Source organism: Macaca nemestrina, chromosome 17 (genome assembly GCF_043159975.1).
Source record: "Macaca nemestrina isolate mMacNem1 chromosome 17, mMacNem.hap1, whole genome shotgun sequence".
Lineage (NCBI taxonomy): Eukaryota > Metazoa > Chordata > Mammalia > Primates > Cercopithecidae > Macaca > Macaca nemestrina.
The window spans coordinates 12,247,016-12,272,329 of NC_092141.1; the positions used below are offsets into that span (position 1 = coordinate 12,247,016).

Consider the following 25,314-nt stretch of genomic DNA (forward strand, 5'->3'; position numbering starts at 1 on the left):
AGTTCTGGAGCTCCAAGTATTTTGGGTAGCGTTAAGTTTCTGTAGCTTCACCTTTTACATTTTTGGTGGCCTTAAAAACTTTGTGCTTTTAAAAAATTGTTTAACTTGGAAGTGTTTGCATAGCAACAGGATGTTTATTTAGAAGATTAGATGCTCCAGAGCTATTGTTCTGGATGCCACGAATTGAAATTAGAGTACAGGTGGTGGTGGGTTTTGGTGGCACTGCACATCAGTATATTTGGAGGAAAAAAAGGAGGCATCCTGGAGACTGATTTAAAAGTATCCCTAATTGTTTCTTAAATTGGTAATAATAAAAAGGAAATCATAAAGAGGAAGAAGGATGTTTTGTGAATCTTCCAAGAAATTTGGGAAAGATACAAAGTTTACTGACCCGTTAAGAAGTGTCTGTAAATGATGATGTTTTGACTTTATTGGAGTGGAATAGAGGAAGACAGGAAAAGTAAGGAGTGGAGGGAAGGTTAAATTTTTCTGCATTTAAAACTAAGAACTTACAAAATTCAGCTGGTTAATTTTCTAATTCCTCATTTTATGTAGCAAAAATCTGCAGCCAGTGACAAAAATTATATCATTTGGAAATTATTAAATTCAACTGAATTTGTTAGCAATCCTAAGAAACAAAATGTCATTTACTGCTCTTGGAGGTTTATACCGTTTATATAAGTTTATATATATATAGATAGATAATGAAATTAGTTGAAAAATGAGACTTTTGTAGGATTAGCCATAAGCCAGACTAACATCTAATATTCATTACTATATATTGTGGCGACCATGATAAATTGTCAATGGGAAGTCCATCTGCTTGGAAAAAAAAGTTTTTATACTAGTTAAAGCCCAGGAACTGTAGAAGTGATACATTCCAGAGTCAGGATTCACCTATTCCTCTCATACTTTATGCTTATACCTTATACTATTCTAAAGGGAATGTTGCTTAGTTGTCTTTGACGTTGGAAATGGTGGGAACTTGAATTTGTCCTGAAAATGCTTTTTGTTGCTAGGAGAAGGAAGGTTTCTAACAGCTATTGCACCTTAAAATAATTTGGGGATGCTTAATGTGTGACATTTTTGATAAGAAAATAATTAAATAGTGACTTTCCCACATTGCAGAAAGTTTTCATTTATATGCCACTTGAACTTTACTACTAGCAACAAAGGGATGTTGACAAAACTTTCAGAATTGAACAGATATGGAGTAGAAATCCTATGGAAAGTTTCCAGAGAGTATTCCCAACTGAATCCAGTTAAAGTGGTTTTCAATTTAGCTCATACATTTAGGGTGATGGTTTTCAGATAAGGTGTAGTAAATATTTGGATTACCACTACATGGTTTTATGAGTTCCGAATCTAGGCAAAAATGTCCAGTTAATAAGATGCACTAAGAAAAACTTGTGACTTCATCTTGTTGTTCATTTTCTCTAGGTAGAAATGCCAAATGAATGTTAATCAGAAAGGAAAATCAAGTGCATACGAACATATTCACTCCCTTTTAGAGAAGCTCTTTTAAGGATAAGGAAAGAGAGGCACAAATGTAACAGTTAACAAATCTGTATCTGTATATGTCTTCAATAGATGGATAAAGATATTACCAATGATAGGAAGCACTGGGATCCTTAAAGATAAATTAAATCTAGAGCCTGCTCTGAAGAAGTGTATGTTCTTTGAGAGATTGAGCATGTATAGGGGCTGTGTGGTAGAAATAATAACTCTGAATGTGTGTCAAACCCTGCTCTAAGCACTTTATGTTAACTCCTTTAATTCTCACGACAACCTTATGAAATAGGTATCATAGTTAGTATAGATGAGGAAACTGAAGCACAGAGAGGTTAAATAAAATTTCCAAAGTCTTACAGCTAATAAGGGGCAGAACTGTATGACCTTTGTCTGGTCACAGTTTACACGTTGTAAACCTTAGTGTTTTACTAATTCTTGAAAGCAGTTGGCACTTACAGGAGTGATTTTCTAAATCAAACGGCTTTTGAGGAGTCTTCATTTGCACTAGGTTATGAGATCTGGACCTACCGTTTATATCTTGGTCAGCCGTTTATAAGGCTTATTAAGGTTATCCAGTAGGCCTTACTGAACATTAAAGTAGAAAGATTTGTGTTGCTATGAAGTTAGGAACACCAGATCTGCCACTAGGGAAAAAATGTTTGGCGAAAACCTAAAACTCTGCTGGCCTAGAGAGATAAAAGGAATAAATTGCTCCAGGATTCTCAAATGACTTATGTGCCTGGGTACAGCTGAAGAAGATTAGTAGGAAGGAGACCTGTGAAGTTAGTGGACAAGGTGGCACAGCCGTGAACTCTGTGAGGACACACTGCGTACAGACTGTCGTAAGGACAAACTGACACTTTTAGCAAAATTTTTATGCATCCTCACCCCACTTTCTTTTTGGCAGGGTTAGAAGAAAAAACATTTAATTTTTGAAAACTTTTAATAGTAGAAAATTTCAAACATATACAAAAATAGAGTAGTATAATGAACGCCCATGTGCCCATTATATAGCATTAACAATTACCAACATATAACCAATCTTATTCTTCCTCCCTCCAGCTATCTCTACTGAAATACTTTAAAGCAAATTCTGATTATCATTATTTTATCCATATAAATGTGTTACATGTGTTCTAAGCGATAAGGACTCTTAAGTACATAACCTTGATACAATTATCTTAAATGAACAAAACAATATTACTAGATAGTTACTGAATGTTCACATGTCCCCAAAAACTTTGTTACTGCTTTATTTACAGTTAATTTGTTCTAGTTGAGACCTCAGCAAGGTCTGTGCACACATTGTGTTTGGTTGATATGTCTCTTGAGTTTCTTTAAGTCTATGGTATTTCCCTCTTCTCTCTTTTCCTTACCATTTATTCATTGAAAAAATTGGTTAATTTTTGTAGCATTTTATACATTTCAAATTTGGCTGATTGCATCCTTTTAGTGTTTAACATGTTCCTTCATGCCCTGTTATTTACCTTTAATTGGTAGTTACAGAAACTTGGTCAGATTTTTGGCAAGAACACTTACTTCATAGGCGGTGCTGTGCGCTTCCTGTTGTATCACATCAGGAGGCATATGATTTCTTGTTGGAGCTCTTGTTAAGATAAACCAGTGGGCTTAGGTGCTGCCAGTGTGATCCATATAGTGTAAAGTTCTCCGTCAGCCTTTCTTCTGGTAGTTTTGGCCCATTAACCTTGTCTACATTAATTATTTTCTTAGGAATAGGTTAACTGTCATTTTCAGACATTTGTGGGCTTTGCAGATAGTAGTTGTATCCAGCCAAAAAAAGACAAAATTGTGTTTAGGGCATACCACTGAAAGCAAATTGTAGTTAAGCCTTGATCATCTCTGACTTAACTGTGCCAGTAGTGAAGGATATGAAAGTATATTTATATGCACACATATGATATACAAGTATGTATTGGGATGCTCTGTATTTGGATAGAATGAATACTGGAGACCTGTCCTTTATACCCTGAAACATGAGTTGACCCATTCATTAGGGCTCATTAATCTTTGCAGACAATCAAAAGACATGTCAAGTAATAAGATGTTCTCTGGTGAAGTTGAAGAGCCAGTGGTTAGGCAAGACTAGTCCCGCCAAATGAAGATCAATCCCACATCAGAGTCCAGCTTTTAAAATTTGTGTTCAGTGCTTAGAATGCTCAGACCCTTCAGGGCATTGCCTTCCCAATCCTTGGGGATCAGATTGAGTCATCAGAAGCCAGTTTTGTGAGGATTAGAAGAGGATAGGATTTCTCATCCAAGATTGAATAATAAAAATCTGATGACCTACTTGTGTTTTAATTAGTAATTACCTTTTAATGACCAGTATATTGTTGTCCAGTGGTGTCATTCACCCTTTAGCGGTAATACTTTCTTAACCAGCTTTCCTTTTTTCCTACTCCTGTTCCTTCATGTAACTTCAACTAAATTATTAAAGTCTCTCTCATAATGTTCTACAACTAATTTGCTCTTTTGATTTTCTTTTTGGATCTTTGTAAGGAACAAATTAGAAACATTTCAGTCGAGATTCTCTCATGTACTATATACACATGAAGTAGATAGAATGCAACATATCTTCTTTGAATTCCATTCATGCTCTTAATTATTCTTAATTTAGTCCAGCCTTTTAAAACTTTCAATTTGTAGAATACATTTATGGGCAGCAAATAGTTTTTTATTGTATCCACTAGGAAATAAAAGTGTCATTCACATGTTAATGTTTTTGAAATTGGGAGTTACTTAATGAGGGTCAAAAGCCATTCGGATGGGAAGAGGAGCATAACATTGCTGATTATTACCTTTGTGTGGAAGATGCCTGCTCATTTGCTACCTCTGTTATTTGCTTTTGTAGTGACATAGTTGGATTTTGATTTAAATTTGACTGAATTGTTACCTAACATTTCTTAAAAATGATTATATAGTGTAATGCAGCACTGAAATGGAAAGTTGGTGGAGTATACAAAAGATCGCCACATGTCTTCTTATGACTCATGGCAGTTAAAAATGCCACATATTTTTTTCAAAGCCAGAAGATGTCTGACTAATTTTTGTGTCATGAAGTTCTATTGTTAGCATTTTTCTACTAAAAGCTTCTGGTAACTTTTTCAGAGAACCTGCATAACATCCAGTTATACATATTTTGATTAATGAGGAAAAAAAAGAAACAACAGATTGTACCCATCAGGAAATACGGATAAAACACCCTATTGTGTCTCTTAGTGAAACTGTTTGTCCTCAAGATGTTAAATCAAACATTTGAGCTTCGATTCCTTATTTATTGAAGAAATATTTGAGTTCCTATTAAATGACAGGTGCTGTTACGAGAAGAACTGAGTTGTCAGACTCATTAGAATGTTCTATCAGATTTCCAATGGTCGGAAGTCATGCAGATGGAGGCTGGGCATGGTGGCTCATGCCTGTAATCTTAGCACTTTGGGATGCTGAGGCGGATGGATCACCTCAGGTCAGGAGTTTGAGAGCAGCCTGGCCAACATGGCGAAACCCCGTCTCTACTAAAAATACAAAAATTAGCTGGGTGTGGTGGCGGGCACTGATAGTCCCAGCTACTTGGGAGGCTGAGGCAGGAGAATTACTTGAACCCAGGAGGTGGAGGTTGCAGTGAGCCGAGATTGTGCCATTACACTCCAGCCTGGGCAACAACAACGAAACTCTGTCTCCAAAAAAAAAAAAAAAAAAAAAAACCCAGAAAAAAAAAAAGTGCCATGTAGTGGTAACAGGTTATTTGAAGCCTCTCTAAATGGTCTTAATTAAATTAAAATATAAACAAAATTATGTATATGACTTAATTATTCTTTTGCCTTTCTGGATTCCTAAGGACACATCATGGTGAAAAACAGTTACTACAGGTAAAGTAGTGGTATGAATTGTTTGCTTTGAGGATAAAGTAATTGGTCAGTTGGACAAGGTAGTCAGGCGTGTCCTGGAGGGTGGAGAGAAGTCAACTTGGAATAAAAAATTCACTGAACCTGGGAAACATGGTGAAACCTCTTCTCTACAAAAAATACAAAGATTAGCTAGGCATGGTGGCCTGTAATCCCAGCTACCCAGGAGGCTGCGGTGGGAGTGTCACTTAAGCTCGAGAGGTGAAAGCCGCAGTGAGACATGATCATGCCGCTGCACTCCAGCCTGGGCAACAGAGTGAGACCTTCTGTCAGAAAACAAACAAACAAACAAACAAACAAACAACTGTGATTCTCTATGGAGTCGAAAGGAAGGAAGGTAGACTCTCTAACTTTCCTGAGCGAGGAGGATGTGGACATACATGCTCTTTCTTTGCTTTTAGAGGATGTTCTTGAAGTCAGGAGTCTGCTAGGTATTTGAAGGACATCTGGCTTGATAATCCTTGATAATATTTTCACATCAGTTTGTAAATCAACTATTGATATATGATGGAGAAAAACATATTCATAAACCGTATCTTGCCACTTTATCTCTAATTCACTTGGAATTTGTTTTACTTGTTTTTAGGCTTGTTTATGTATTTGGATAGTTATAAAAACCAATTACCAATATTAATGGAAATAAGGAAATTTTTATTTTATATTTTCAGTATTGACACCTTGGGGTGTTTCTGACACCAAGCAATTCTCCAGTTCTCTGACAACAATCATGTATCCAACAATTGAATTCATTTCTGACACTATTTACCTGGAGTTAGCATCAGATCTCACAAGTTGAAGGACTCAGTGCTTCGAGATTATCCTCACTTAGGAGGCTAGTCACAAGTGGGGTGTTCAGGATACTCATACTCCTGCTTGGATTACTACAGATTTGGGGATTCCCATTATCAAACTTGACCACACCCCCCATCAAGTTTGATAATTTGCTAGAATGTCTTACAGAACTCAGGAAAGAACTTTATTACTGTTACTGGCTTATTATAAAGGTTTGAAGAGCCAAATGGAAGAGATAGGACCTTGTATAGGTCAAGGTATTGGGAGTGAGGGGACAGGGAAATAGCACAGAGGTTCTGTGACCTTTGTGGGCACACTGTCCTTGATTCATTTACCAATCTGGAAGCTCCCCAAACCCTATTGTTAGGGGTTTTTATGGAGGTTTTATTAGGTAGGCATGATTGATTGTATCATTGGCCATTGGTGATTGAACTCAGTCTCTAGTCCTTTTCTCCTTCCTGGGGGTGTGTGTATGGGGGCGTGGCAGCTGAAAGTTTTAACAGGCTACTCGGTTGTTTTTTTCTGGTGACCAGCCCCTATCCTGAAGTTATATAGGGGCCTTCGGAGAGTTACCAGACACTTGCACAAACTCGGGTATGGCTGAAAGGGCCACATTTTTGGTAACAAAAGACACTCCTGTGTCACTCAGGAAATTCTAAGGGTTTTAGAATCTCTGTGCCCCAAACCTGAGACAAAGGCAAAATACAATTATATTTTTCATTATACTACAGGTACTTCTGTAGCAAAACTGCCTTGCACACAATTGGCCCACAGCTTTGAATCTATCTGGGAAAAAGAGTGGTAACCCAATAATATGTTGTCTACTGATGGCTGGTTTTTGTGTTGTGAAAAGGATGAACATGTTTTGTTTCCTTGGAGCAAATGGGTACTTACGCTAGGAAGTTGTCTTCATCTTATAGCTTTCTTTATTCTAATCTACTTGCTAATGAAATTCATATAGAATTGAAGTGCAGAAGAGTTAATTACTTAGACTTATGACCAGTCTGACTTTCTTGTATAGTTAATAACATTATTACTTACAATATTAGAAACTTGCCAAGAAGGAGAACTCATCTGATTGTTTTGATGTAAGGAAAAAACTCAAACTTTTTTCCTCTGCTTTCACACCATACAACAACAATCAACATAGAAGACTCTGTGACCAAATGTGGGGGATTTTTCCCCACCAGCAAATACGCAATCACTTCTGCAGCAGATACCAGCTGGGTGTCCTCCAGTTCAATTCTCACACTGTTTACCTGGAGATAGTGTCAGATCCCACAGGTTGAGGGCTCAGTCCCGCAAGACTGCCCCCACTTCAGATACCAGTTGTTAAGTCTGGGCCTTCAGAACTTCTGACCGTCCAGCTCCCAGTTAGGGTTCCCATAACCCTCCTTTGGGGTTAATTAATTTGCTGGTCTTTCTGAAGCTGCTAGGTGCTGCCAGTCATCAGTCAACTCATTAGCATCCAAAAAATACATCACCTTGGAAATTCCAAGAATTTAAGCAGTTGTGTGTCAGGAAATGGGGACAAAACCAAAAATATGTATTTCTCTCTTTTTTTTTTTTTTTTTTTTTTTGAGACGGAGTCTCGCTCTGTTACCCAGGCTGGAGTGCAGTGGCCGAATCTCAGCTCACTGCAAGCTCTGCCTCCCGGGTTCACGCCATTCTCCTGCCTCAGCCTCCCGAATAGCTGGGACTACAGGCGCCCGCCACCTCGCCCGGCTAAAAAAAATATGTATTTCTCAATACCACATTTGGTAGCTCCTCAATTTGTGTGCTGTTGTGAGTACTTACCTGTCAGCTGAAATATGGATCCCCTTAGCCCTGTGGCCACTCACTAGAGCTCTGTGTCATTGTCCTTGAGTCAAGAACAACCTTATATTTCTTTCATTGTGTTGTACACATTTTTTTTTTCATAGGCACATATAAAAAAAGTTTGGAAGCACTGATTGGAAAAATGTTGACGTTATAGTTATAAAATATGGTTAATGTTTTTATTTCACTTACGGGTGGTGAAAAGTCGTTAAAATAGGGTGGTGATAGGCTGTTGTGGCATTTACCAAGCAGGAAAAATAAATGTGATGTGAGACCTGTGGGCACTTGGTTCCTTGCTAGGGTTGAAGCAAGCTGTTCTTCAAAGAGTATCTGATATGTGCCTCTGTCTGTACAGTGAGGTCAGACTAGAAGCCACTTTGTGGGCTCTGGGATATAGATGGAAACCAGAACAAGCCTTATGACTTTTCTTGGCATAGCTTTCATAAGTTTGCATATTATATTCCTTGTTCCATTAGTAAGATCGCTACCAAAAAAATAAGCATCAGTTATGTGGATGGTTTTCCAGAAATCCGAGTATCTTGTTCTTGGTACATTGTGAAGCAGTAACTTGAAACTGGGGTGCTCATGAGGAGCTTAGTTAGAATATTGAGTTTGATTAGGAGACAGAGGTTATCAAAGTGGCCTGTGTATTACGAAGTAAGAGACCACTGTTGACTGCTGTACATAGAAAATTTTGTTGGGGTTGATCAGTTTGGGTTTGTGTATCACTTGTCTTCATGGGATTTCTGTTGATATATTCACAAGTTCGAGGCTTAAAAACACAAATGCCCTTTGGATTTGCCAGAGTTTTAGGCATCCCATGGATTTAAAAATGGTCTGAGCACCTGGATAAAATGCTGAGTACCTTTACTGACTCTTGATATGCTACAAATGTTTCCTCTTCCTGGCTAGAACTCTCAGCACATGTATAGCAATAGTGCTTCTATGTGAATGGAATCAGTGTGGGTATATAGCAGATTAGGCTGTTCTTATTAAGGACTGTGAAGGATGATGGTATAAGAGAACTCTTTAAATGAGCTAGGGACAAATTAAGGATTCAGAGAACTATTAATACATTCTCTTCTCCCTTGAACCAAAGGTGGAGATAACTGGCTGCCTCCTTTTGGGTATCCGTTTGGAACCTTCTCAGAGTGGTTGTGTAATTGTGGAATTCCAACTCTTAGGCTCCCATGAAGTCTACCTGCAAAATCATTGGAACATGGAGTTGGGGTTTAGGGGTTATTTTGGATAAGCTTTTTATATTTTGTTGGTGATTAAAATGTTAAATTTAGCAGCAATTTAAACTACAGTAGGGCCTTCTTGGATTAGTGGCTCCCTGGGTAATTTTTATGGGGTTGTACTAATCATGACTTGGCCAGAGAGATTTTCAGTTTAGCGTGTGGAATTATATATTTGCTTGTTGGTAGTAGACATCTGGCTCAGAGTCTGATAGAAAGTGATACTGTTATTGGCTTTAAGTGATAGCTCAAAGGTGTGGCTGGCTGTAGAATCCCATAGTGATGGCACTGTGCTTAACTCTTGTGAAATAACGGAGATCAGAGAGGGACTATTACAATCAATGGCGTTGGTGGTTAGCTGAATCAGAGAATGGATGAATCAGTTGTGAGTTTCTGTTAATAGGTTTAAAAGGAATATAGGGTGTTTTGGGAGCTTCATTCCATGAAGCTTCATAAACCCCTTATTTTATTATAACTGAAATGAGTTAAATTTTTCTTTTCCTTGTTAGATAAACAGCTTGAAAGTGAGTTCAGGCTTTTAAGCCTTCAAACTCTCCCTGAAGACCTTTGTTAACCAAACAAGGATCCCATAGTAAGAGGTATTCTACAAGTAGAATGCTGCTTTTGCCTTTGTCTAGTGTTCTAAGAATCTGATAGGAGCTGTTAAGCCTTTTGTTGTCAAAGCAGTACCCTTTCAGGAACTGATAGAGGAATAACATAATCCTTGGTATTCTGGGTTAAATTTTTTTTTTTTTTCTACCCAAGAAAAGGACTATGAATCTTTTGCCAGAGGCCAGAAATGCTGAGGGTGAATTACTTTGTTTTTTTCCTTGGCAGCAGAGCCTCTGAGGCCCCAGCCTGTCAGATGAGGAAAATGTTTAATATTTAGGCAGCATGGCTGTTAGTAATCTACTTTTACCCTAGTTTAGGACTTGGCCATCATAAACGTAGACAACTATCATAATTGATAATAAAGCTGGAATTGATACCTAGCTGACTCTGTTACGCATGGTAATGTCTTTACTCCTCACAGTGCCCCTCTGGGTATCCCATTTGGCAGGTATGGCACTGAGGCAGAGAGGTGAAGTCATTTGCCCAAGAGATATTATATAGCTAGTAAGTAGCAGAGTTGAGCTTCAAAACTAGGGCGATTGGCACTGCTAGTCTATATGGCTTTTTCTGGTTTCTAATTTAGTACAATTAGGAAGGATCCTGGTTTAGGATAGGAATAGGATTTTTATGGGAAAGTGGTTTTAAACAAATCTACAAAGAAAGCTGAATTCTTTGTTGCTAATACATTTTGTTGGTTTAAACGCTATCAAACATTTTCCAGTTTTCTTCTCTAATAATTTCTCAATTAGGTTTTAATATGTACTTATAACTAATATCATAGTAGTTTCTACTTTTCATGTCTACTGTTTGCCAGCTGTTGTAGCATATTTAAGGTATATTGATCCTTATCACAACAGTACTGCCAAGTAGGGAATTGTTTTTATCCTGGTTTCACAGATGTGTAGTTTACTAGACCACAGAAATATTCCTGTTTTTATTTTTATTAGTGTTTCAGTGTTACTAGTATTTTCAGTGGTGATCATTTGACATCTAGCAAAAGAACTTTCTTCCCTATTCCTACCCTTTAACCTCCTTGTACTACATTTCTTTTCCCTTTTTTTTTTTTTTTGTTTTGTGATAGGATCTCACTATATTGCCCAGGCTGCTTTTGAACTCATGGGCTCAAACAATCCTTTTGCTTTGGCCTCCCAAAATGCTGGGATTATAGGTGTGAGTCACCATGTCTGGCCTCACATTGCTTTTTAATTTTTTGGCAGAATGCCCAACGAAACAGTCTTCGTGGAGGGGTCAGCTGCCTTATCTATTGTTCACCTCCACTGCCTGGCATAGTAACTTGTTTGTAATTGTGGTATTTCTGTACTTGTTGTTGTGTAAAGTATTATATTGGGCTTTCTAAAAATCCATTTTACACACAAAACTGTAAAATGTGCTGAAAGTTGCTGTGGGGATATTTACTTGATTTCTTAAATAAACTCAGAACCATCTAGTTTCCAAAATGCTTAGCTGTGTGGATGCGTAACAGTGCTTTAAAGATGAGAGTTCAAAGTTCTGAGTGAGATTTTATGAGTGTTTTAGTAATTGCTCACTCTTAGGTATCAAGGGTTGCCGGCAGGGAGATAGGGGCAATATAATATTAGCTGATAGCAACTCACTTAATATGTGGATATATGGAATACCTGATATTGCGAGTGTAACATCTCTTTTTCTTTCTTTCTCTCTATTTATTTATTTATTTATTTAGATGCAGTTTCACTCTTGTCACCCAGGCTGGAGTGCGATGGCACGATCTGGGCTCTCTGCAACCTCCGCCTCCTGGGTTCAAGTGATTACTACTGCCTCAGCCTCCCGAATAGCTGGGATTACAGGCATCTGCCACCGCTCCCAGCTAATTTTTGTATTTTTAGTAGAGATGGGGTTTCACCATGTTGGCCTGGCTGGTCTTGAACTCCTGAGCTCAGGTGATCCACCCGCCTCAGCCTCCCAAAGTGCTGGGACTACAGGCATGAGCCACCACACCTGACCTAACATGTCTTTTTCTTTTGAGCTTATGAAATGTTAGGTCTCTCATTACCGTAGTAATTTAGGGAGAAAAGAGAAATGAAAGTAAGTTTTTTTCTACCACTTTATTTCTTCATTTCTGAAATTGTTTGACTCTAAAGTTGCACAGTTGGAATTGTGTGTTACTCATTTCACAACCAGTGACTACAGATAATTAAAAAATTATTCCAGGTAATCTTTCTGTTTTGAAAATGAGATAGTGACAGAGAGAGCCAAGGAAGAAATGAGAATTTAAATGACAGCTCCCCTCTCTGCGATGTGATATTCTGAATACTTGCAGGTCAAATACCAATATTCTTAAAGGTATTCTGTGAATGACTTGTGCACTGCAGTTCCAGTTTCCTCTTTTTGGTGTGGTTGGTTCGAGGGAATATCCTGTGGTATCAGTGGGTGTTCCCTAAAAGGGATTGATTCAGATTGCTTTTTGATTATTCCTTCCTGGCTCCTTTCGCATGTGAGTAGTTGGCTTAAAAGAGCAACTATTTAATTTTTATGATTCTTTTCATTAGTTGAGTGCTGGTTCTGTCTCACCTGAGCTCGCTTATATGTATTTAGTAGGTCTGTTAGGATGACTGGGACTGCTGGGCCTTTTGTTCCACATGGTCTTTCATCAAAGAGAATAGACTGAGCTGCTTCACATTTAAACTCAGGGTAGCTTTCCAGGAGGGTGAAAGTGGAAGCTGCAAGGCCTCATAAAGGGCTTAGATTTGGAAGTCATACAGTATTCCTTCTGCTATAATATTGTGGTTACATCAAGCCCCAGGGCCAGCCCAGATTCAAAAGGTAGAGAAATAGACTTTACCTGTTTATGGAAGGAGGAGCAAGGTCCCTTTGCAGATGGGTATGGACTCAGGGAGCTGTGATTCCTTGGTGGTTATTTTTGTGACAATCTACCAAATAACCCACAGTGAACTCATCACTGCATCTAAAAAGCTATACTCTAGAGGCAGCTATTGTAGGTCCTTCAATGATCTCCATTACCATGAACAATAAAGTACTTTGCTATTACTACAACAGATATTAAACAAGGGCTCTCGAATATGGTGACATCAGTGGTGTTGAAGATATGTGGATTGGCTAAAATGTTGTAGAGATGGTCTCCATTCTTACAGGCTGGGCGGGAGGATTCGAGTGATTCTAGTTCTCTGATTCTGACCATACAGGTAACAGAATCTTGCTTTCCTATGATATAATGAAACAAAACAAGCCCATTAGATGAGGGATGGGGGAGCAGTGAAATGTTGGTAAGAAAAACAATCTACTAATATTTGTAATTTAATAAATATTTGTTGAACTGCTATTTTGTCTGAGGTACTGTTATAGGTGATTTGCAGAGCTCAAAGATAAATCAAGGTAGTTAAAATTTTAAAGCAGAAAATTGTTTACAATTTGATGGAAACAGACTTGAGGATGAGAGAGGATGAGCCCATTGTAAACAGTGTTTCTCCCTGAGGGACAGACTGATGTTTTTGGAAACTAAATAATGCTGATTGTTAGTAAAGGAGCTGACACCTTTTGCTGTTCTGTAAAAGGTGAAGGAGAGATGCTTTTGGTAACCTAGATTGCAGAGATTCCATAGATTTTGTATTGAGTAGTGAACTCTCAACTGCCCCGTTGGGGTTTTTGGCCAAGATCTAACCAAACTATGCTCAGCTTAGCTGGTTGTGGAAAGCAATGTTAAAAAGGGTTGTATTGCTTGAGAAGTTGGTGGAGGGAGAATGTTTAGGGCTCTTTATCATCTTGTTTTTAAAGCTAAATAAACCTAGGAAGTGTCTTCCCTCCAACTTCAATATTCTGTGAGTCAGTGAGTTGCTCACAGTTAGACAAGGGATATTCCTAGGCCTCAGTGAGTGTGGATACACTTGACCAAATCCCTTTCTTCAGGATTACAGTTCTTAATATTCTGGATGATTCCGTGTTTGGGAGTGCTTTTCTCATGAGAAGTTTGAGGAGGACACTGTGTGCAGATGCTGTGGAAAGCTTGTTTGAATGGTGCTGGCTGTTCTCTTAAGGCAGAGTTTTGAAACCAGAATTTCAAGGATGATTCTGACAGATTGTTCCCTTCAGCCTTGAAGTGACTGAGTGGGGACAGGACTGCTCAATGCCTAGGCCAGCCTCTGGGCCAGCTGCAGTTCTAATTTTCCCAGCATGTTGAACAAATGTTCTTATTTTCCAAACAAGCCATGGCATGAAAAAAGGTAGGCAGTATTGCTTTGAGGGGTAGAACAGTGCTTTGGAAGTATGATGAGGACAGGTACTGTTTTCCTAAGTCAGGATCCTTGTTTGCAAACAACAAAGATTTACTCCAGCCAATAATCATATAGACTTAAGTTGTCTGAGGCTATCCATGTCAGCTTTATTCCCAAATCAATAAACATTTGAAAGTGTTTTCTGTATCAGGCACAGATCTAAGGTTTAAGGTATACAGAGAATCCTTCGCAGGAAACCCCTTCTGTATAGATATTTTAGGATGTTTGATGCCTCATTTCTTTCCTGCTATTGTCAAAGGGACGATGTTTATCTGTATTGACTGGTTAGAAATTGATTTATGACAGTCCCACCAAAGGGGTTATTATAATCACAAATTCATAATGTTTTTGATCAGTTATTTTAAACCCTGTTGTACAGATATTTCAATCTTTGTTAGCATCTAAAAATCTTCACAGGTCCTTTATAGTATCACTTCCCTCCTTTCTCCCTGTGAAAGTTGTTTCAGGTTTTTGAAAAAAAAATTCATATTAATGTCCTATTTGCTTGTAATTTTTTGTCATTAAAAGTATCTGAATACATGGTGACAGATTGCCTTTCAGTTTGATTTTTTTGAGGGACCCTTGAAGTAAAGGAGAGAAGGACCCTGCCCCAGTAGAGGCTCTGGTACTTAGAGAAAGTGAGTGGGAGAGAAGATGCCTCCAGATAGCCAGAAATAGCTTCTCCTGAGTATTGTAAAAGCTATTTTTCTACTTTCCTTGAATCTCACCATCGGTTGACATTTTGGGGCCTTCCTTTTCCTCCTCCAAACTGCCTTAGTAGTTTATCTTAAACTGACTAGTATTTGAAGAGTTGGGGTACACAGATGAGACCCAGCGGTGTAGCTGGATCATGTGCCAGTCTCCTTGGCACTTGTTTTAGGCTCTGAGTGATCTTTGCTTGGAAAGCCTTCGAAACTTGCAGAATTATTTAGTGTATTTTGTTAGTAAATGATCAGAATAGAAATTTGGACTTTTTCAAGATAATTGCAGATGTCTCTGAAGTGCAGAATGTGTTTAAATCTAATTTATGTAACTTAAACCACATTCTGTTAATCATGGTGTACATTTATGAAGTTAATGGCCTTTAAAGCTTTCAATTTAGTTTTTATTTCAATGTGAATGCAATGCTGAAGAAGAATCTCTGTGTATTCAGTATAAATATTTATGTTCAAGAAAACAGCTGAAGTTTTAATTGTTGTAATATATTTTATTGTTTATCTGGTAAGGTTAGCTACTATTCTGTCAAATTGGGCTTTTGAAGAAAGGACCAAGTTTTGTTTTTCTTTCGATAGTTTTCACAATAGTTCTTTGTTCTGTCCTTGTCTTGCATTTTGTCTGAGTCTTATTTTAGTTTTTCTTCACATGGAGATAATGGATGTTGTGCCAGATGGTTTCAAACACAAACTACATGACATATGCTCAGTTTTTGATTTGAGGAGTTTGTAAAGATTGAGTTTCTTCAAATTATGATAGCAAAGTTCCTTAACTTAATCTTTTCTGTAAACAGTTTGCCATATTAAGGTAATTCACAGGTTCAGGTTCCAGAGATTAGGGGCTTAGTATCTTTGGGGACCACCATTCAGCCTACTACAGTCTGCTTTCTGGGCCCCAAATATTCATATCCTTCCCATGCGCAAAATACATTGACCCTACCCCAGCGCCTCCAAAATTTTGACTCATTACAGTATTAACTCAAATGTAAATCTCACCTAAATATTATCAGCTCAAAAATCCTGAGTCCCTTTACCAAAATCATTTAAATCAGGCATGGGTAAAACTTGAGTATTACCCAGGGCAAATTCCATTTGGTTTCAAGACCTGGGAGTTATCCTCTGTATTTAAATATTTTCTAAAGAAAAGTTTTCAAGAAGTAAAACAGCATATTTACCAAAAATACCTTTTGTTGTGTATTGTTGAACCTCTCACAGAAAGTTTTTCTACCAGCAATATATCTTAATAGTGATTGTTTTGCCTAGCCATTCTGATCATCATGTTATCATTATGTATATATAATATAAAACCTTCAAACTTTGCCATTTTCACATGAACAAAAGCTTAAAATGTTTTTGGTGTTAGTGCCTTTTTATATTTTTTCTCTTAATTTGTCTTTACTGCTCATATTCTTATCACTTTTTTTCTGTTTTTCTTGGTTTGTATGATGTCTTTGTATAATTTAGAGCTACTTATTTTTGTATTGTCAGAATTTTCCCAAGGTTTAATTTTTTTAGTTTTGTTTTTTTTGGTAATATACTGAGGGTTTCATTTTGTTTTTAAATACAGTCATATCTGCTGTTTTTCCCAGCGTACCCTTTGCACATGTTGTTTAAATGTCCTTCCTCTACATTATGTGGAAAAGTCATCCTGTACTATCCTTATTTCTGCAAATGGATGTGTCTGGTCTTCACGGGAATTCACATGATCTGGTAGAAAGGAGGCTCATCTTTGAAAGCTCATCTAGGAGCCGTGGCAAGGTGCTCTGTACTCTTGTCTCTTTGCCATCTTCTCCATCCAGTGTGGCTCTGTCAGATTTTCAGATCTCACGTTTACAGTTTGAACCCTCTACTAAATCCTCATCCACTGAGGTCAGAAAGTGTTTGGATTGCAGAGATGTTTTTTGAGTAGTTAGTTAACTGTATAATAAACTCTAGAGAGTGAGTGCAGGAAAAAGTGTCCCTAAGGTGAATGTGAAACCAAGATATGCTGCAAATGCTTAAAAAATTCAATTCTGTTACAAAGTATCCTTATAAGTCCTAAAGAAATGATTCTGTAAGACTTACTGATACAGAAAGAAATGTCAGTGAATAAAGCATTTTACAAAGTAGTTTCATGGTCTGATTTCAACTGTAGTGAAAAAATACATGTCCGTATCTATGTATAGAAAAAATCTGCAACAGAAAGTAAACTGATTATTTTGAGGTACTTGGATTGATAAGTTTATGTAAAATTTTAACCCTATGTATTGTATAGATGTATATGTAACATTTTTAATATATTTGATCTTTTTTTTGCATTTTCTGCTCTTCTACAATGGTGGTTTTACTTGGGTAGTAAAAAACGTTGGTACCTCTTCCCTTCCTACCCCAAGGAAACAGCTTCGCGGAAATAATTATTTGGAATACTTGTGTTGCTAACTTGAAGTTTACTCTACCATGATGTTTTGAGCAATTTTTCAGATTCTTCACTCTGTTAACAGTTTATATTAATTAAAATGAGGGAAAATGATGTTTATTAAACTGAGGGCGTTAAGTATAACACTGGATAGATGGTAATATTTTTAGAATTTTTCAGTATATCTGCTGAGATCATTGATTTTTATAATAGTATTTTCATTTGCAAAAGTATTAACTTCCCTGAATAATGGAAACTTGAAGTGATAAGCATTCTATCTATTGTATCATACCTAGTGAATGATTTGTAGTTAGTAACAACTTTAGATTATTTTATTTTTTCTTAGTTCTGAGAAATTCCTCATTGCCTTTCAAAATATTGTCCTATATTAACTGTTTGTTAAAGCAAGTTCTCTTGCCTTTTGGTGTGACTTTCTTATGCCCTCAGAATAGTACCTGTTTTGTAGTACTTGAAACTTTTACTTTTTATTTGTTATTTCTCAGGTAAACGCAAAGCACTGAAGTTGAATTTTGCAAATCCACCTTTCAAATCTACAGCAAGGTTTACTCTGAATCCCAATCCTACAGGAGTTCAAAACCCACACATGTGAGTATTCTTGGTAATCAAATAAAAGGCTCAACTCAAGCAAATATTTTAAAGTTATTGTATTTTATGAATTTTTCCAATTATGAGATGTCAGTGTAATTTCTCTGACTAAACTCTCTGGGAATATTGTTTATTCTTTTCCTTCTGGAGTTCCAGTTAAATTGCAGGTTGCATTTAGGAAATTTAACTGTCTTCTGTCCAACTGTACAAATCTTCACCACTTAGTGACAAAATAGAGTCCCATCTTAATAAGCTAGATTCCTGCAAGATTTCCATGTCATAGTAAATTGAAAGAATTGTGTACATGTGAGTTACAGATATCAGTGGTTATTTCATTTACTGGATTTTTAAATTAAACAATAGAAATAATATTGTAGCGTCTTAGTGAAAATATTATTAGAGCATCTTAGTTAATATAAAACAGTACCTTCAGAACAGTATTTTACATTAGCCTTCAGTTGAATCTAAGTGATGTGAAATATTAAAAAATCTCTTCTTATTTCCCATCCTAACCTATCATGAAAATGAAGGCCAGTGACTGTACTTTTATAACCATGTCCATAAAAATAATTTTGAGCCAGTTTCGATATTGAGAACTATAAAGCAAGTGGTGTAAGGTATGACTAAAAAGCTGACAGATACATTATTTAAAAAAAAATAATAATTTCTCAACAATTTGCATCTAGACCTTATTAAGCTTAAAATACTTTTATTCTTCCCAAAGAGGCACTTTTATTGCTATTTTCTCTTCTTTCAGAATTTGGTATGCATTGTATTTACAAACAGTAACAAATAGGTAGAAGGTAGTGTCTTGCAAAAGAGATGCTTAAAATATTTTTAAAACAGCAATGTCTAGAAGGGAGTGGGGTGTGGTATGTATATGTATACTTACACTTTCACTTGTAGCCTTAGAGGGAATGAAAGATATTTTAAATAAGTGTAGTAACAATTTATTTTTCTCAATTATCTATCAATTTTATTAGATTAGTGTTCATAATTTTATACTTCTTGTTAGAGCTCAGCCTAGAGTCCCACCCTTTTTATCTTCTCTGAAACATCAAGTAGGGGCTCTCATGAGGAAGGAAACTTAGTATTTATTAATTAGTCAGAATTTCAGCAGCAAGGAAACAATTCTTAAAAGAACCTCCTTCCTTATTTCTTAGAATTTTGTAGTGAAAGCTAGTACAAAACTAATTATTTAACGTAGCTCATTTCTGTTACCGTAGTTACTAGCTGAACCATATGTTTGAAGTCTAAGAAGGAAAGCATGTAGCAGTAATCACCAAACTTACCAGATCTTTCTTTTTCCAAAGCCTTTTTGGACAAGGAGAAAGACAACCTGACTTAAATTAGAACTGGAAAAACATTCATCTATTTGTACTGTCTTCCCTCTGGAGTCTCTTTATGTATGTGGAATTCATGGAGCAAAATTTTTTAAGCAATAGTAAACACAGGGTGGAAAAAAACTTTCTTCCAAAGTTGAGTTCAGGTTTTATTTTTTGTTTTGTTCTTAACTAATGTTTTATAATAAACCTATAGCCAGCTAGGTTTCTCATCCTTTGTTTCTTCTCAGCAAGTATTTAAAGTTTGAAAGGACATGGTGATAGGTATTTTTACCTTATGGTAGAATCTTTAGAGCTTGATTCTGGTAAAAATTTGAGACCCAGACTTTGTTGGAAGTTTTTTATTGTACAGGTCAATTGTTCTGGGTTAGGAATAGGTAACTGCTAGCGTTGTTACTGGTCAGAGATAACAGTTTTATTACTTAGAACAGCATTATCTCCTCTACCTTCCCAGCCCCTTCCAAAAGGTATCCTTTTGTACTGTTCCTCTGAGTTGTTTGCCATCAGCACTAAAAGCCATTGTTAGTTTCTGTTTAGGATGAGTACTTGCAGTTAGAAAAACATAACTTGTAGTTTGTGGGAGTTTTGAAGTAAGATATCTCTTACCATTTATATGTTTTTTTCTCCTAAAATTTCCTTGAACTTTAATAATTATGGATGTGAATATAAAACTTGTTCACGAATTTAGGAAAAGATAAGATGAAATAAGCAACCTAATGAAGTTAAGATATGTCACAGGATCTGGTTTCAGATCTCCTTGGCATTTGATATCTCCTGGATTGCAAGATCCTTTGCAAGATTTAAAAAAAAAAATTGTAAGACAGTGTTCTTTTTTTCTGAGAACCAACAGTTCAAATAAAATTCCAAAAAGTGACAATTGGCTGTGGTAATTTTAGTAAGGCATAAGGTAATATGGAGTGAATGTCAGATTAAAGTGCACGAGGGGAAATCATTTTAGATAACCTGCGTGATGAAATGTTTCCCAGAAGAACAAGATTTTACTGCATTTTGAAAGCCAGGCAGGGAAGGTTAAGTCAAGACAAGAGACAGTGGCATTCTGGTGAGCGCATATGTACAAGAGAAGTTTTGTGAACCATGTGTAGATGTGTTTAATTGTAGCAGAGATGTTATTTATAGATTACCTATTTTTCTCTCTCACTGAAAGCTTTTAGCATGTTTTCTTTATTCTTGATATTCTATAATTATATGAGGATAAGCCTCAAATTGCATCATCTTCCCATGTATCAGATTAACCCTTTTAAAGATTCATGTATCTCTTTTTCTGGGAAAATTGCTGCTGCTTTCCTTTTGGTACATTCCTTCATGTTTTTCCTATCACCTTCTCCTGAAACTTGTGTTACTAGGATGCTGGACTGTCTGTATCCCCTGTATCTTAGACTTTAAAAAAAACGTGTTCCGTCTCATTGTTTTCTTACTCTGTATCCTGGGAGATTTTCTTTATTTTCCATCCCCTCTATGGAATCTTGGCAATCAGTTTTTTTCCAAGAGTTGATTGTGGCATTTTCTTAGGATTCTATTCTTAATTTATGGATGCAAAATAGGGAATTAAAAAATTCTTTTCTGTTGTTTGAATTATCAATTTCCTCAAGGGTCAGTTTTTCTGACCCTTTTCTTTCTCATTAGTTTTTTTTCACATCTTATAATTTTTTTTTTTTTCATGTCTTGTTCTTGATTGTTTCTTGAATGGGAGCTTTGGTTATGGATCATCACCTGGTGGGCTTGGCTTTACTTTTCTGTGAGTATTTTGAGAGCTAGCTCTTAGGCCAGGAATATTACCAATGCTAGAATTAGTAGAGCCAACATTCACCTTAGGAAGCCTGGTTCTCTCCAGATATGTTTGTTTTCTTTGAAAACATGTCCCCTTTTTATTTTAGGGGAAGAGTAAAGAGGAAAAGTAGAACTGACTAGATTTTCTAGTGTTTTTTTTGTTTGTTTGTTTGGTTTTTTTTTAAGTGGCAGAGTCTCACTATATTGCCCAGGCTGGTCTTGAACTCCTAGACTCAAGGGATCCTCCCTCCTCAGCCTCCCAAAGTGCCTGGCCTAGACCTTCCTTACTGAAAGAAGTTTAATTAACTCCGGTTTCTAGGCCTTCATTTCTTCTGACCATGAATTCTCTCTGATCCAGGGTTCTATTGGGACCATGATTTATCTCTCATATTCACTGCATGTCTGCCTCCTTCCATCTGTTACAGGTTATAGTTTTTTCTCTCTGTTTATTTTTAAACCTTTTATTATGGAAAATTGTAAAAGTAAAGTGGTAGATGAATCTGTCTTTACTGTCAATCAGCTTTAACAGCTTCAGCAGTTAGTAGCATGGCCATTGTTGTTTTATCTTTTCCTCCAACCCCTTAGTTTTAACCAAATCTCAGATGTTATGAAATCTATAAATATTTTAGTATGCATTTATAAAAGATAAGAGCTGCTTTTTAAAGACATAATCATAGTACCATTGCTACATCTAGAAGAATAAATAATTCTTTAATATCATCAAATAAGCAGATGACCTCATTAGTTTTTTTATTTTTAATAGTTTGAAGTAAGGTCTATACAAGGTCCTGCATTCTATGCAGTTAACTGATCAGTCTTTTAAACTAGAGTTCCTTCTCTTGAAATCAATTAGTTTTTCTTTGTGATACATTTTTATCTACTCTCAGGCATTCGGAAATTTAATTCTTTTAATTTGTTTATTGCTTATTTCCTTAAAAAAAGGATTTTGGGGGGGGGGGTTCTTGGAGGATGAGGAGACAACCTGAACAGGAAACCTTGATTTTTAATTATCATTGATTAAAATTATAAATATTTCTGACAGAAAATGCATATTATAATAGAGACTCTTGTACCCACTAACATTTTGCCCCTTGGCTTTTAAAATGAAAGATTAAACTGGATAGCCAAAGAGTACAAAGAAAGAGCAAAGGAAAAATGTGTGGCTACCTTTTAAATTTTCATCAGGTTTGGATTCTACTAGACACTATAAGTCTTTTTGATACTCTAGGGATATTCTTATAAATGTGGCCGACTTGTGTCAAAATCATGTTGTGTATATGAATTTGACAAACAGAAGTAGATATTCTGGTAAACATTCTGTGTTTTCATGATGGTGAGTTATGGTTGAGTGCTCTCAGTGTACTGAATCATTTAGAATGTATTCAGTACAATTGTTATTCTGAAAGAACAGCCCTTTTATCTTCATAACATATCACAATTGTCAAGAAGAAACACTAGCTTAAAAGTTAACACTGGAAATAAATAGTGATGAATGCAGATAACATTTTGGGGCTTAAGCGTTTTGGAACCACGCGTTTTAAGTTTAAAGGGCTCTCTTTAGACCAAAAGGATCTCTAGGATCTCCCTTATCTTTGTTTATTGCATTGGAACAGACACTTAGTTGTGCTGTAGAACATCTAGGAGTAGTTTAAAGAGGTTTCAAAGTCCCTAGTTAATAACTAATATTCCTCATATTTCTTGATGAGCCTTCTCAGTAGAACTTTATCTTAAAACTTAGTATTTCTTCTTCTGTTGGTTAAATTGTGAGAACTTTGTCTTTTAAACGTTGCTGTCTTAGAATTAATGATGAGGCCGGGCACAGTTGCTCACACCTGCAATCCCAACACTTTGGGAGGCCGAGGCAGGAGGATTGCTTGAGCCCAGAAGTTCGAGACCAGGCTGGGCAACATGGCGAAACCCCATTTCTACAAAAATAGAAAAAATTAGCCATGTGTGATGGCATGCACCTATGGTCCCCCCAGCTACTTGGGAGGCTGAAGTGGGAGGGTCAATTGAGCCCTGGAGGTTGAGGCTACAGTGTGCCACTGCACTCCAGCCTGTGTAGGAGTAGAGACTCTGTCTCTATTAAAAAATACAATAAAAATTTGTTTTTTAAAAGAAATAGCAATGGGTAGAAATTTAGGAGTCTGGATTTCTATCCTTGCATTGTCGTTATCTTTGTGACCTTGACTTTATCACTTAATTCTGATCTCAATTTAGGCATTGAATTAGAGTAGCGGCATACACTATTTTATGTAATGAATTGGGAGGGGAGAGAATTAAACCAGCTTTGCACTACTTTCTTTAAATAAAGTCTCATCTACAAGACTGATAGGCTAAAAAGACAAAGGAGGACCTTCTCTGACTGACGTGTTTGTGAGGTGGGAGAGAGCTTGTAGCGTTGTCTGCCTTCATTCTCCAGAATAGTCCCAGGACATCTCTGGTGAATTTCTAAGTGTGAATACCTCTAATCTACATGAATTTGGAAGGTTTTTTCTATCTCTGAAATTTTTGAAGCAATCATGATACTATGAAATCTCTACATTTCTGTGGTGGAACACTTTTACAAAATAGCAGTAATGGTAGAAGTATTTATGGGTGTGTATTAGTAGATGCTGTTTAATCTCAAATGTGTTAAATACTATGGCGTGTGTGTGTGTGTGTGTGTGTGTGTGTGTGTGTGTGTGTGTGTGTGACTGGTTTGGCGCTACTGCTGCGAATCTTTTTTCTTACTGTAGTAAATACACATAAAGTAAAAATTTTTGTCTTAACCATTTTAAGTATACAGTTCGTTGGGATTAATTACGTTCACGTTGTTGTGCATTTGTCACCATCATCCATCTCTAGAACTCTTTCCTCTTCTCCAGTTGAACTTCTGTACCCGTTAAGTAGTAAGTCCTTATTCTCCTTCCTCCCAGCCCTGGCACCCACCATTCTACTTTCTGTCTCTGTGAATCTAACTGCTTTTTAGGTACCTCTTACAAGTGGAATCATAACAATATTTATTTTGTGTCTAGCTAATCTCATTCAAAATAATGTCTTCAAGTTTCATTCATATTGCAGAATGTATCTTTCTCCACCCTTTTTAAGGGTGAATAATTATTATTTTATAGTTATGTGTATGCAGCATTTTGTTTAGCCATTTATCTGTTGTTGGACATTTGGGTTGTTTCTACCTTTTGGCTCTAGTAAATAATGATGCTGTGTTTGGGATAATCTTTAAAGCTTAGATCATTGTACTTCTTAAAGTTACGGTTTAGGGATATTCAATCTTATCTTTAGTCCCACATTGTACCTCAGCGTACCTGAAGCTGTGGTACATTTCCGTAAGTCAGCAATTCACTGGAGAAGTGATTCTCTACAGAGGTAGCAGTGGTAATAGAAGTTGGTAGAACTGATTCTCTTTGTGGGCCCTTTCCCCCTTGAGATTCACATTCCGTTCAAGCTGGATGTTTATAGCTGAGGTGGTGGATGCTAATTCTGGAATATATATTTGCATAGATTAATGATACATGCTGTTGACTTGTGTGCTTTTGGTATTATAAATTGTCTTTGTTCTTGAATCAGAGACCGAGGCAGACATTAGAAGATAGCCCTGGGTTTTTAACCAACAGTACTTCCAAGTGCTGTTCCTTGAAGATATAGCTGACTTCTAAGCTGTTGATGAGTGTTCCAACCATTTCTAATCAGGCAGTTATACATTTTTGAGTTCTGATTTCAATCAGAATGTTGTAAGACCTTTTGCCTTTGTAGTATGTATATTTCTGGAAACTTTTATCTATTATTAAGGAAATTTTCTATATAAAGGTAACTTTTTTTCAGTGTTTTTTTTTTTTTTTTAATCTACAACTGAGTAACAGTATGATTATATTATTGTTCTTGAGCAAATTTGTTTTCCCCAGAGTTAATAACCACCTCATTTATGGTTCACTGTGAATCTTCTCTGAACGTAATTAAATACATCAGTTGATCACTCAGTTCTTCCCCTCTCCTCCCCCACCTTTTTTTTTTGAGTTAGCTATCTAGCCATACTCTTGCTTTAATCTGGAGTAGTTATACTTGAGGCCTGCTTCACAGGGCTGTTGCAATTGTTTTGTGAATGCCTGATTCTGATTCTCTGTTTCTGGGATTTTATCTTTTTGTTTTATTTTTCGCGTTCCCACTCTCATTTTGGTAGAGTGTATATTCTAAGTCTTCCTGAGATAATAATTCTTTCTTAGTAGTTTTTAACTATTTCTTAAGCTTTTTGGTGTTTGTGTGCCTGAATATGCCTTTGTCTTTTTTCAGACAGGGTCTTGTTCTGTTTCCC

At 36.6% G+C, this 25,314-nt stretch overlaps 1 protein-coding gene across 3 annotated transcripts in view; it reads left to right on the plus strand.

Annotated features, from left to right (window-relative positions):
- Positions 1–25,314, plus strand: part of LOC105473552 (mitogen-activated protein kinase kinase 4) — a 122,290-nt gene that overhangs the window by 16,010 nt on the left and 80,966 nt on the right. For 2 of the 3 annotated variants that reach the window (XM_011727358.2, XM_011727357.2), the window contains one exon: positions 17,772–17,874. In XM_011727358.2, the coding sequence (XP_011725660.1) occupies positions 17,772–17,874 (103 nt within the window). Of the gene's footprint in view, positions 1–10,039; positions 10,089–17,771; positions 17,875–25,314 lie in introns of those variants that run through there. The other variant, XM_011727359.2, reaches the window with a different exon arrangement.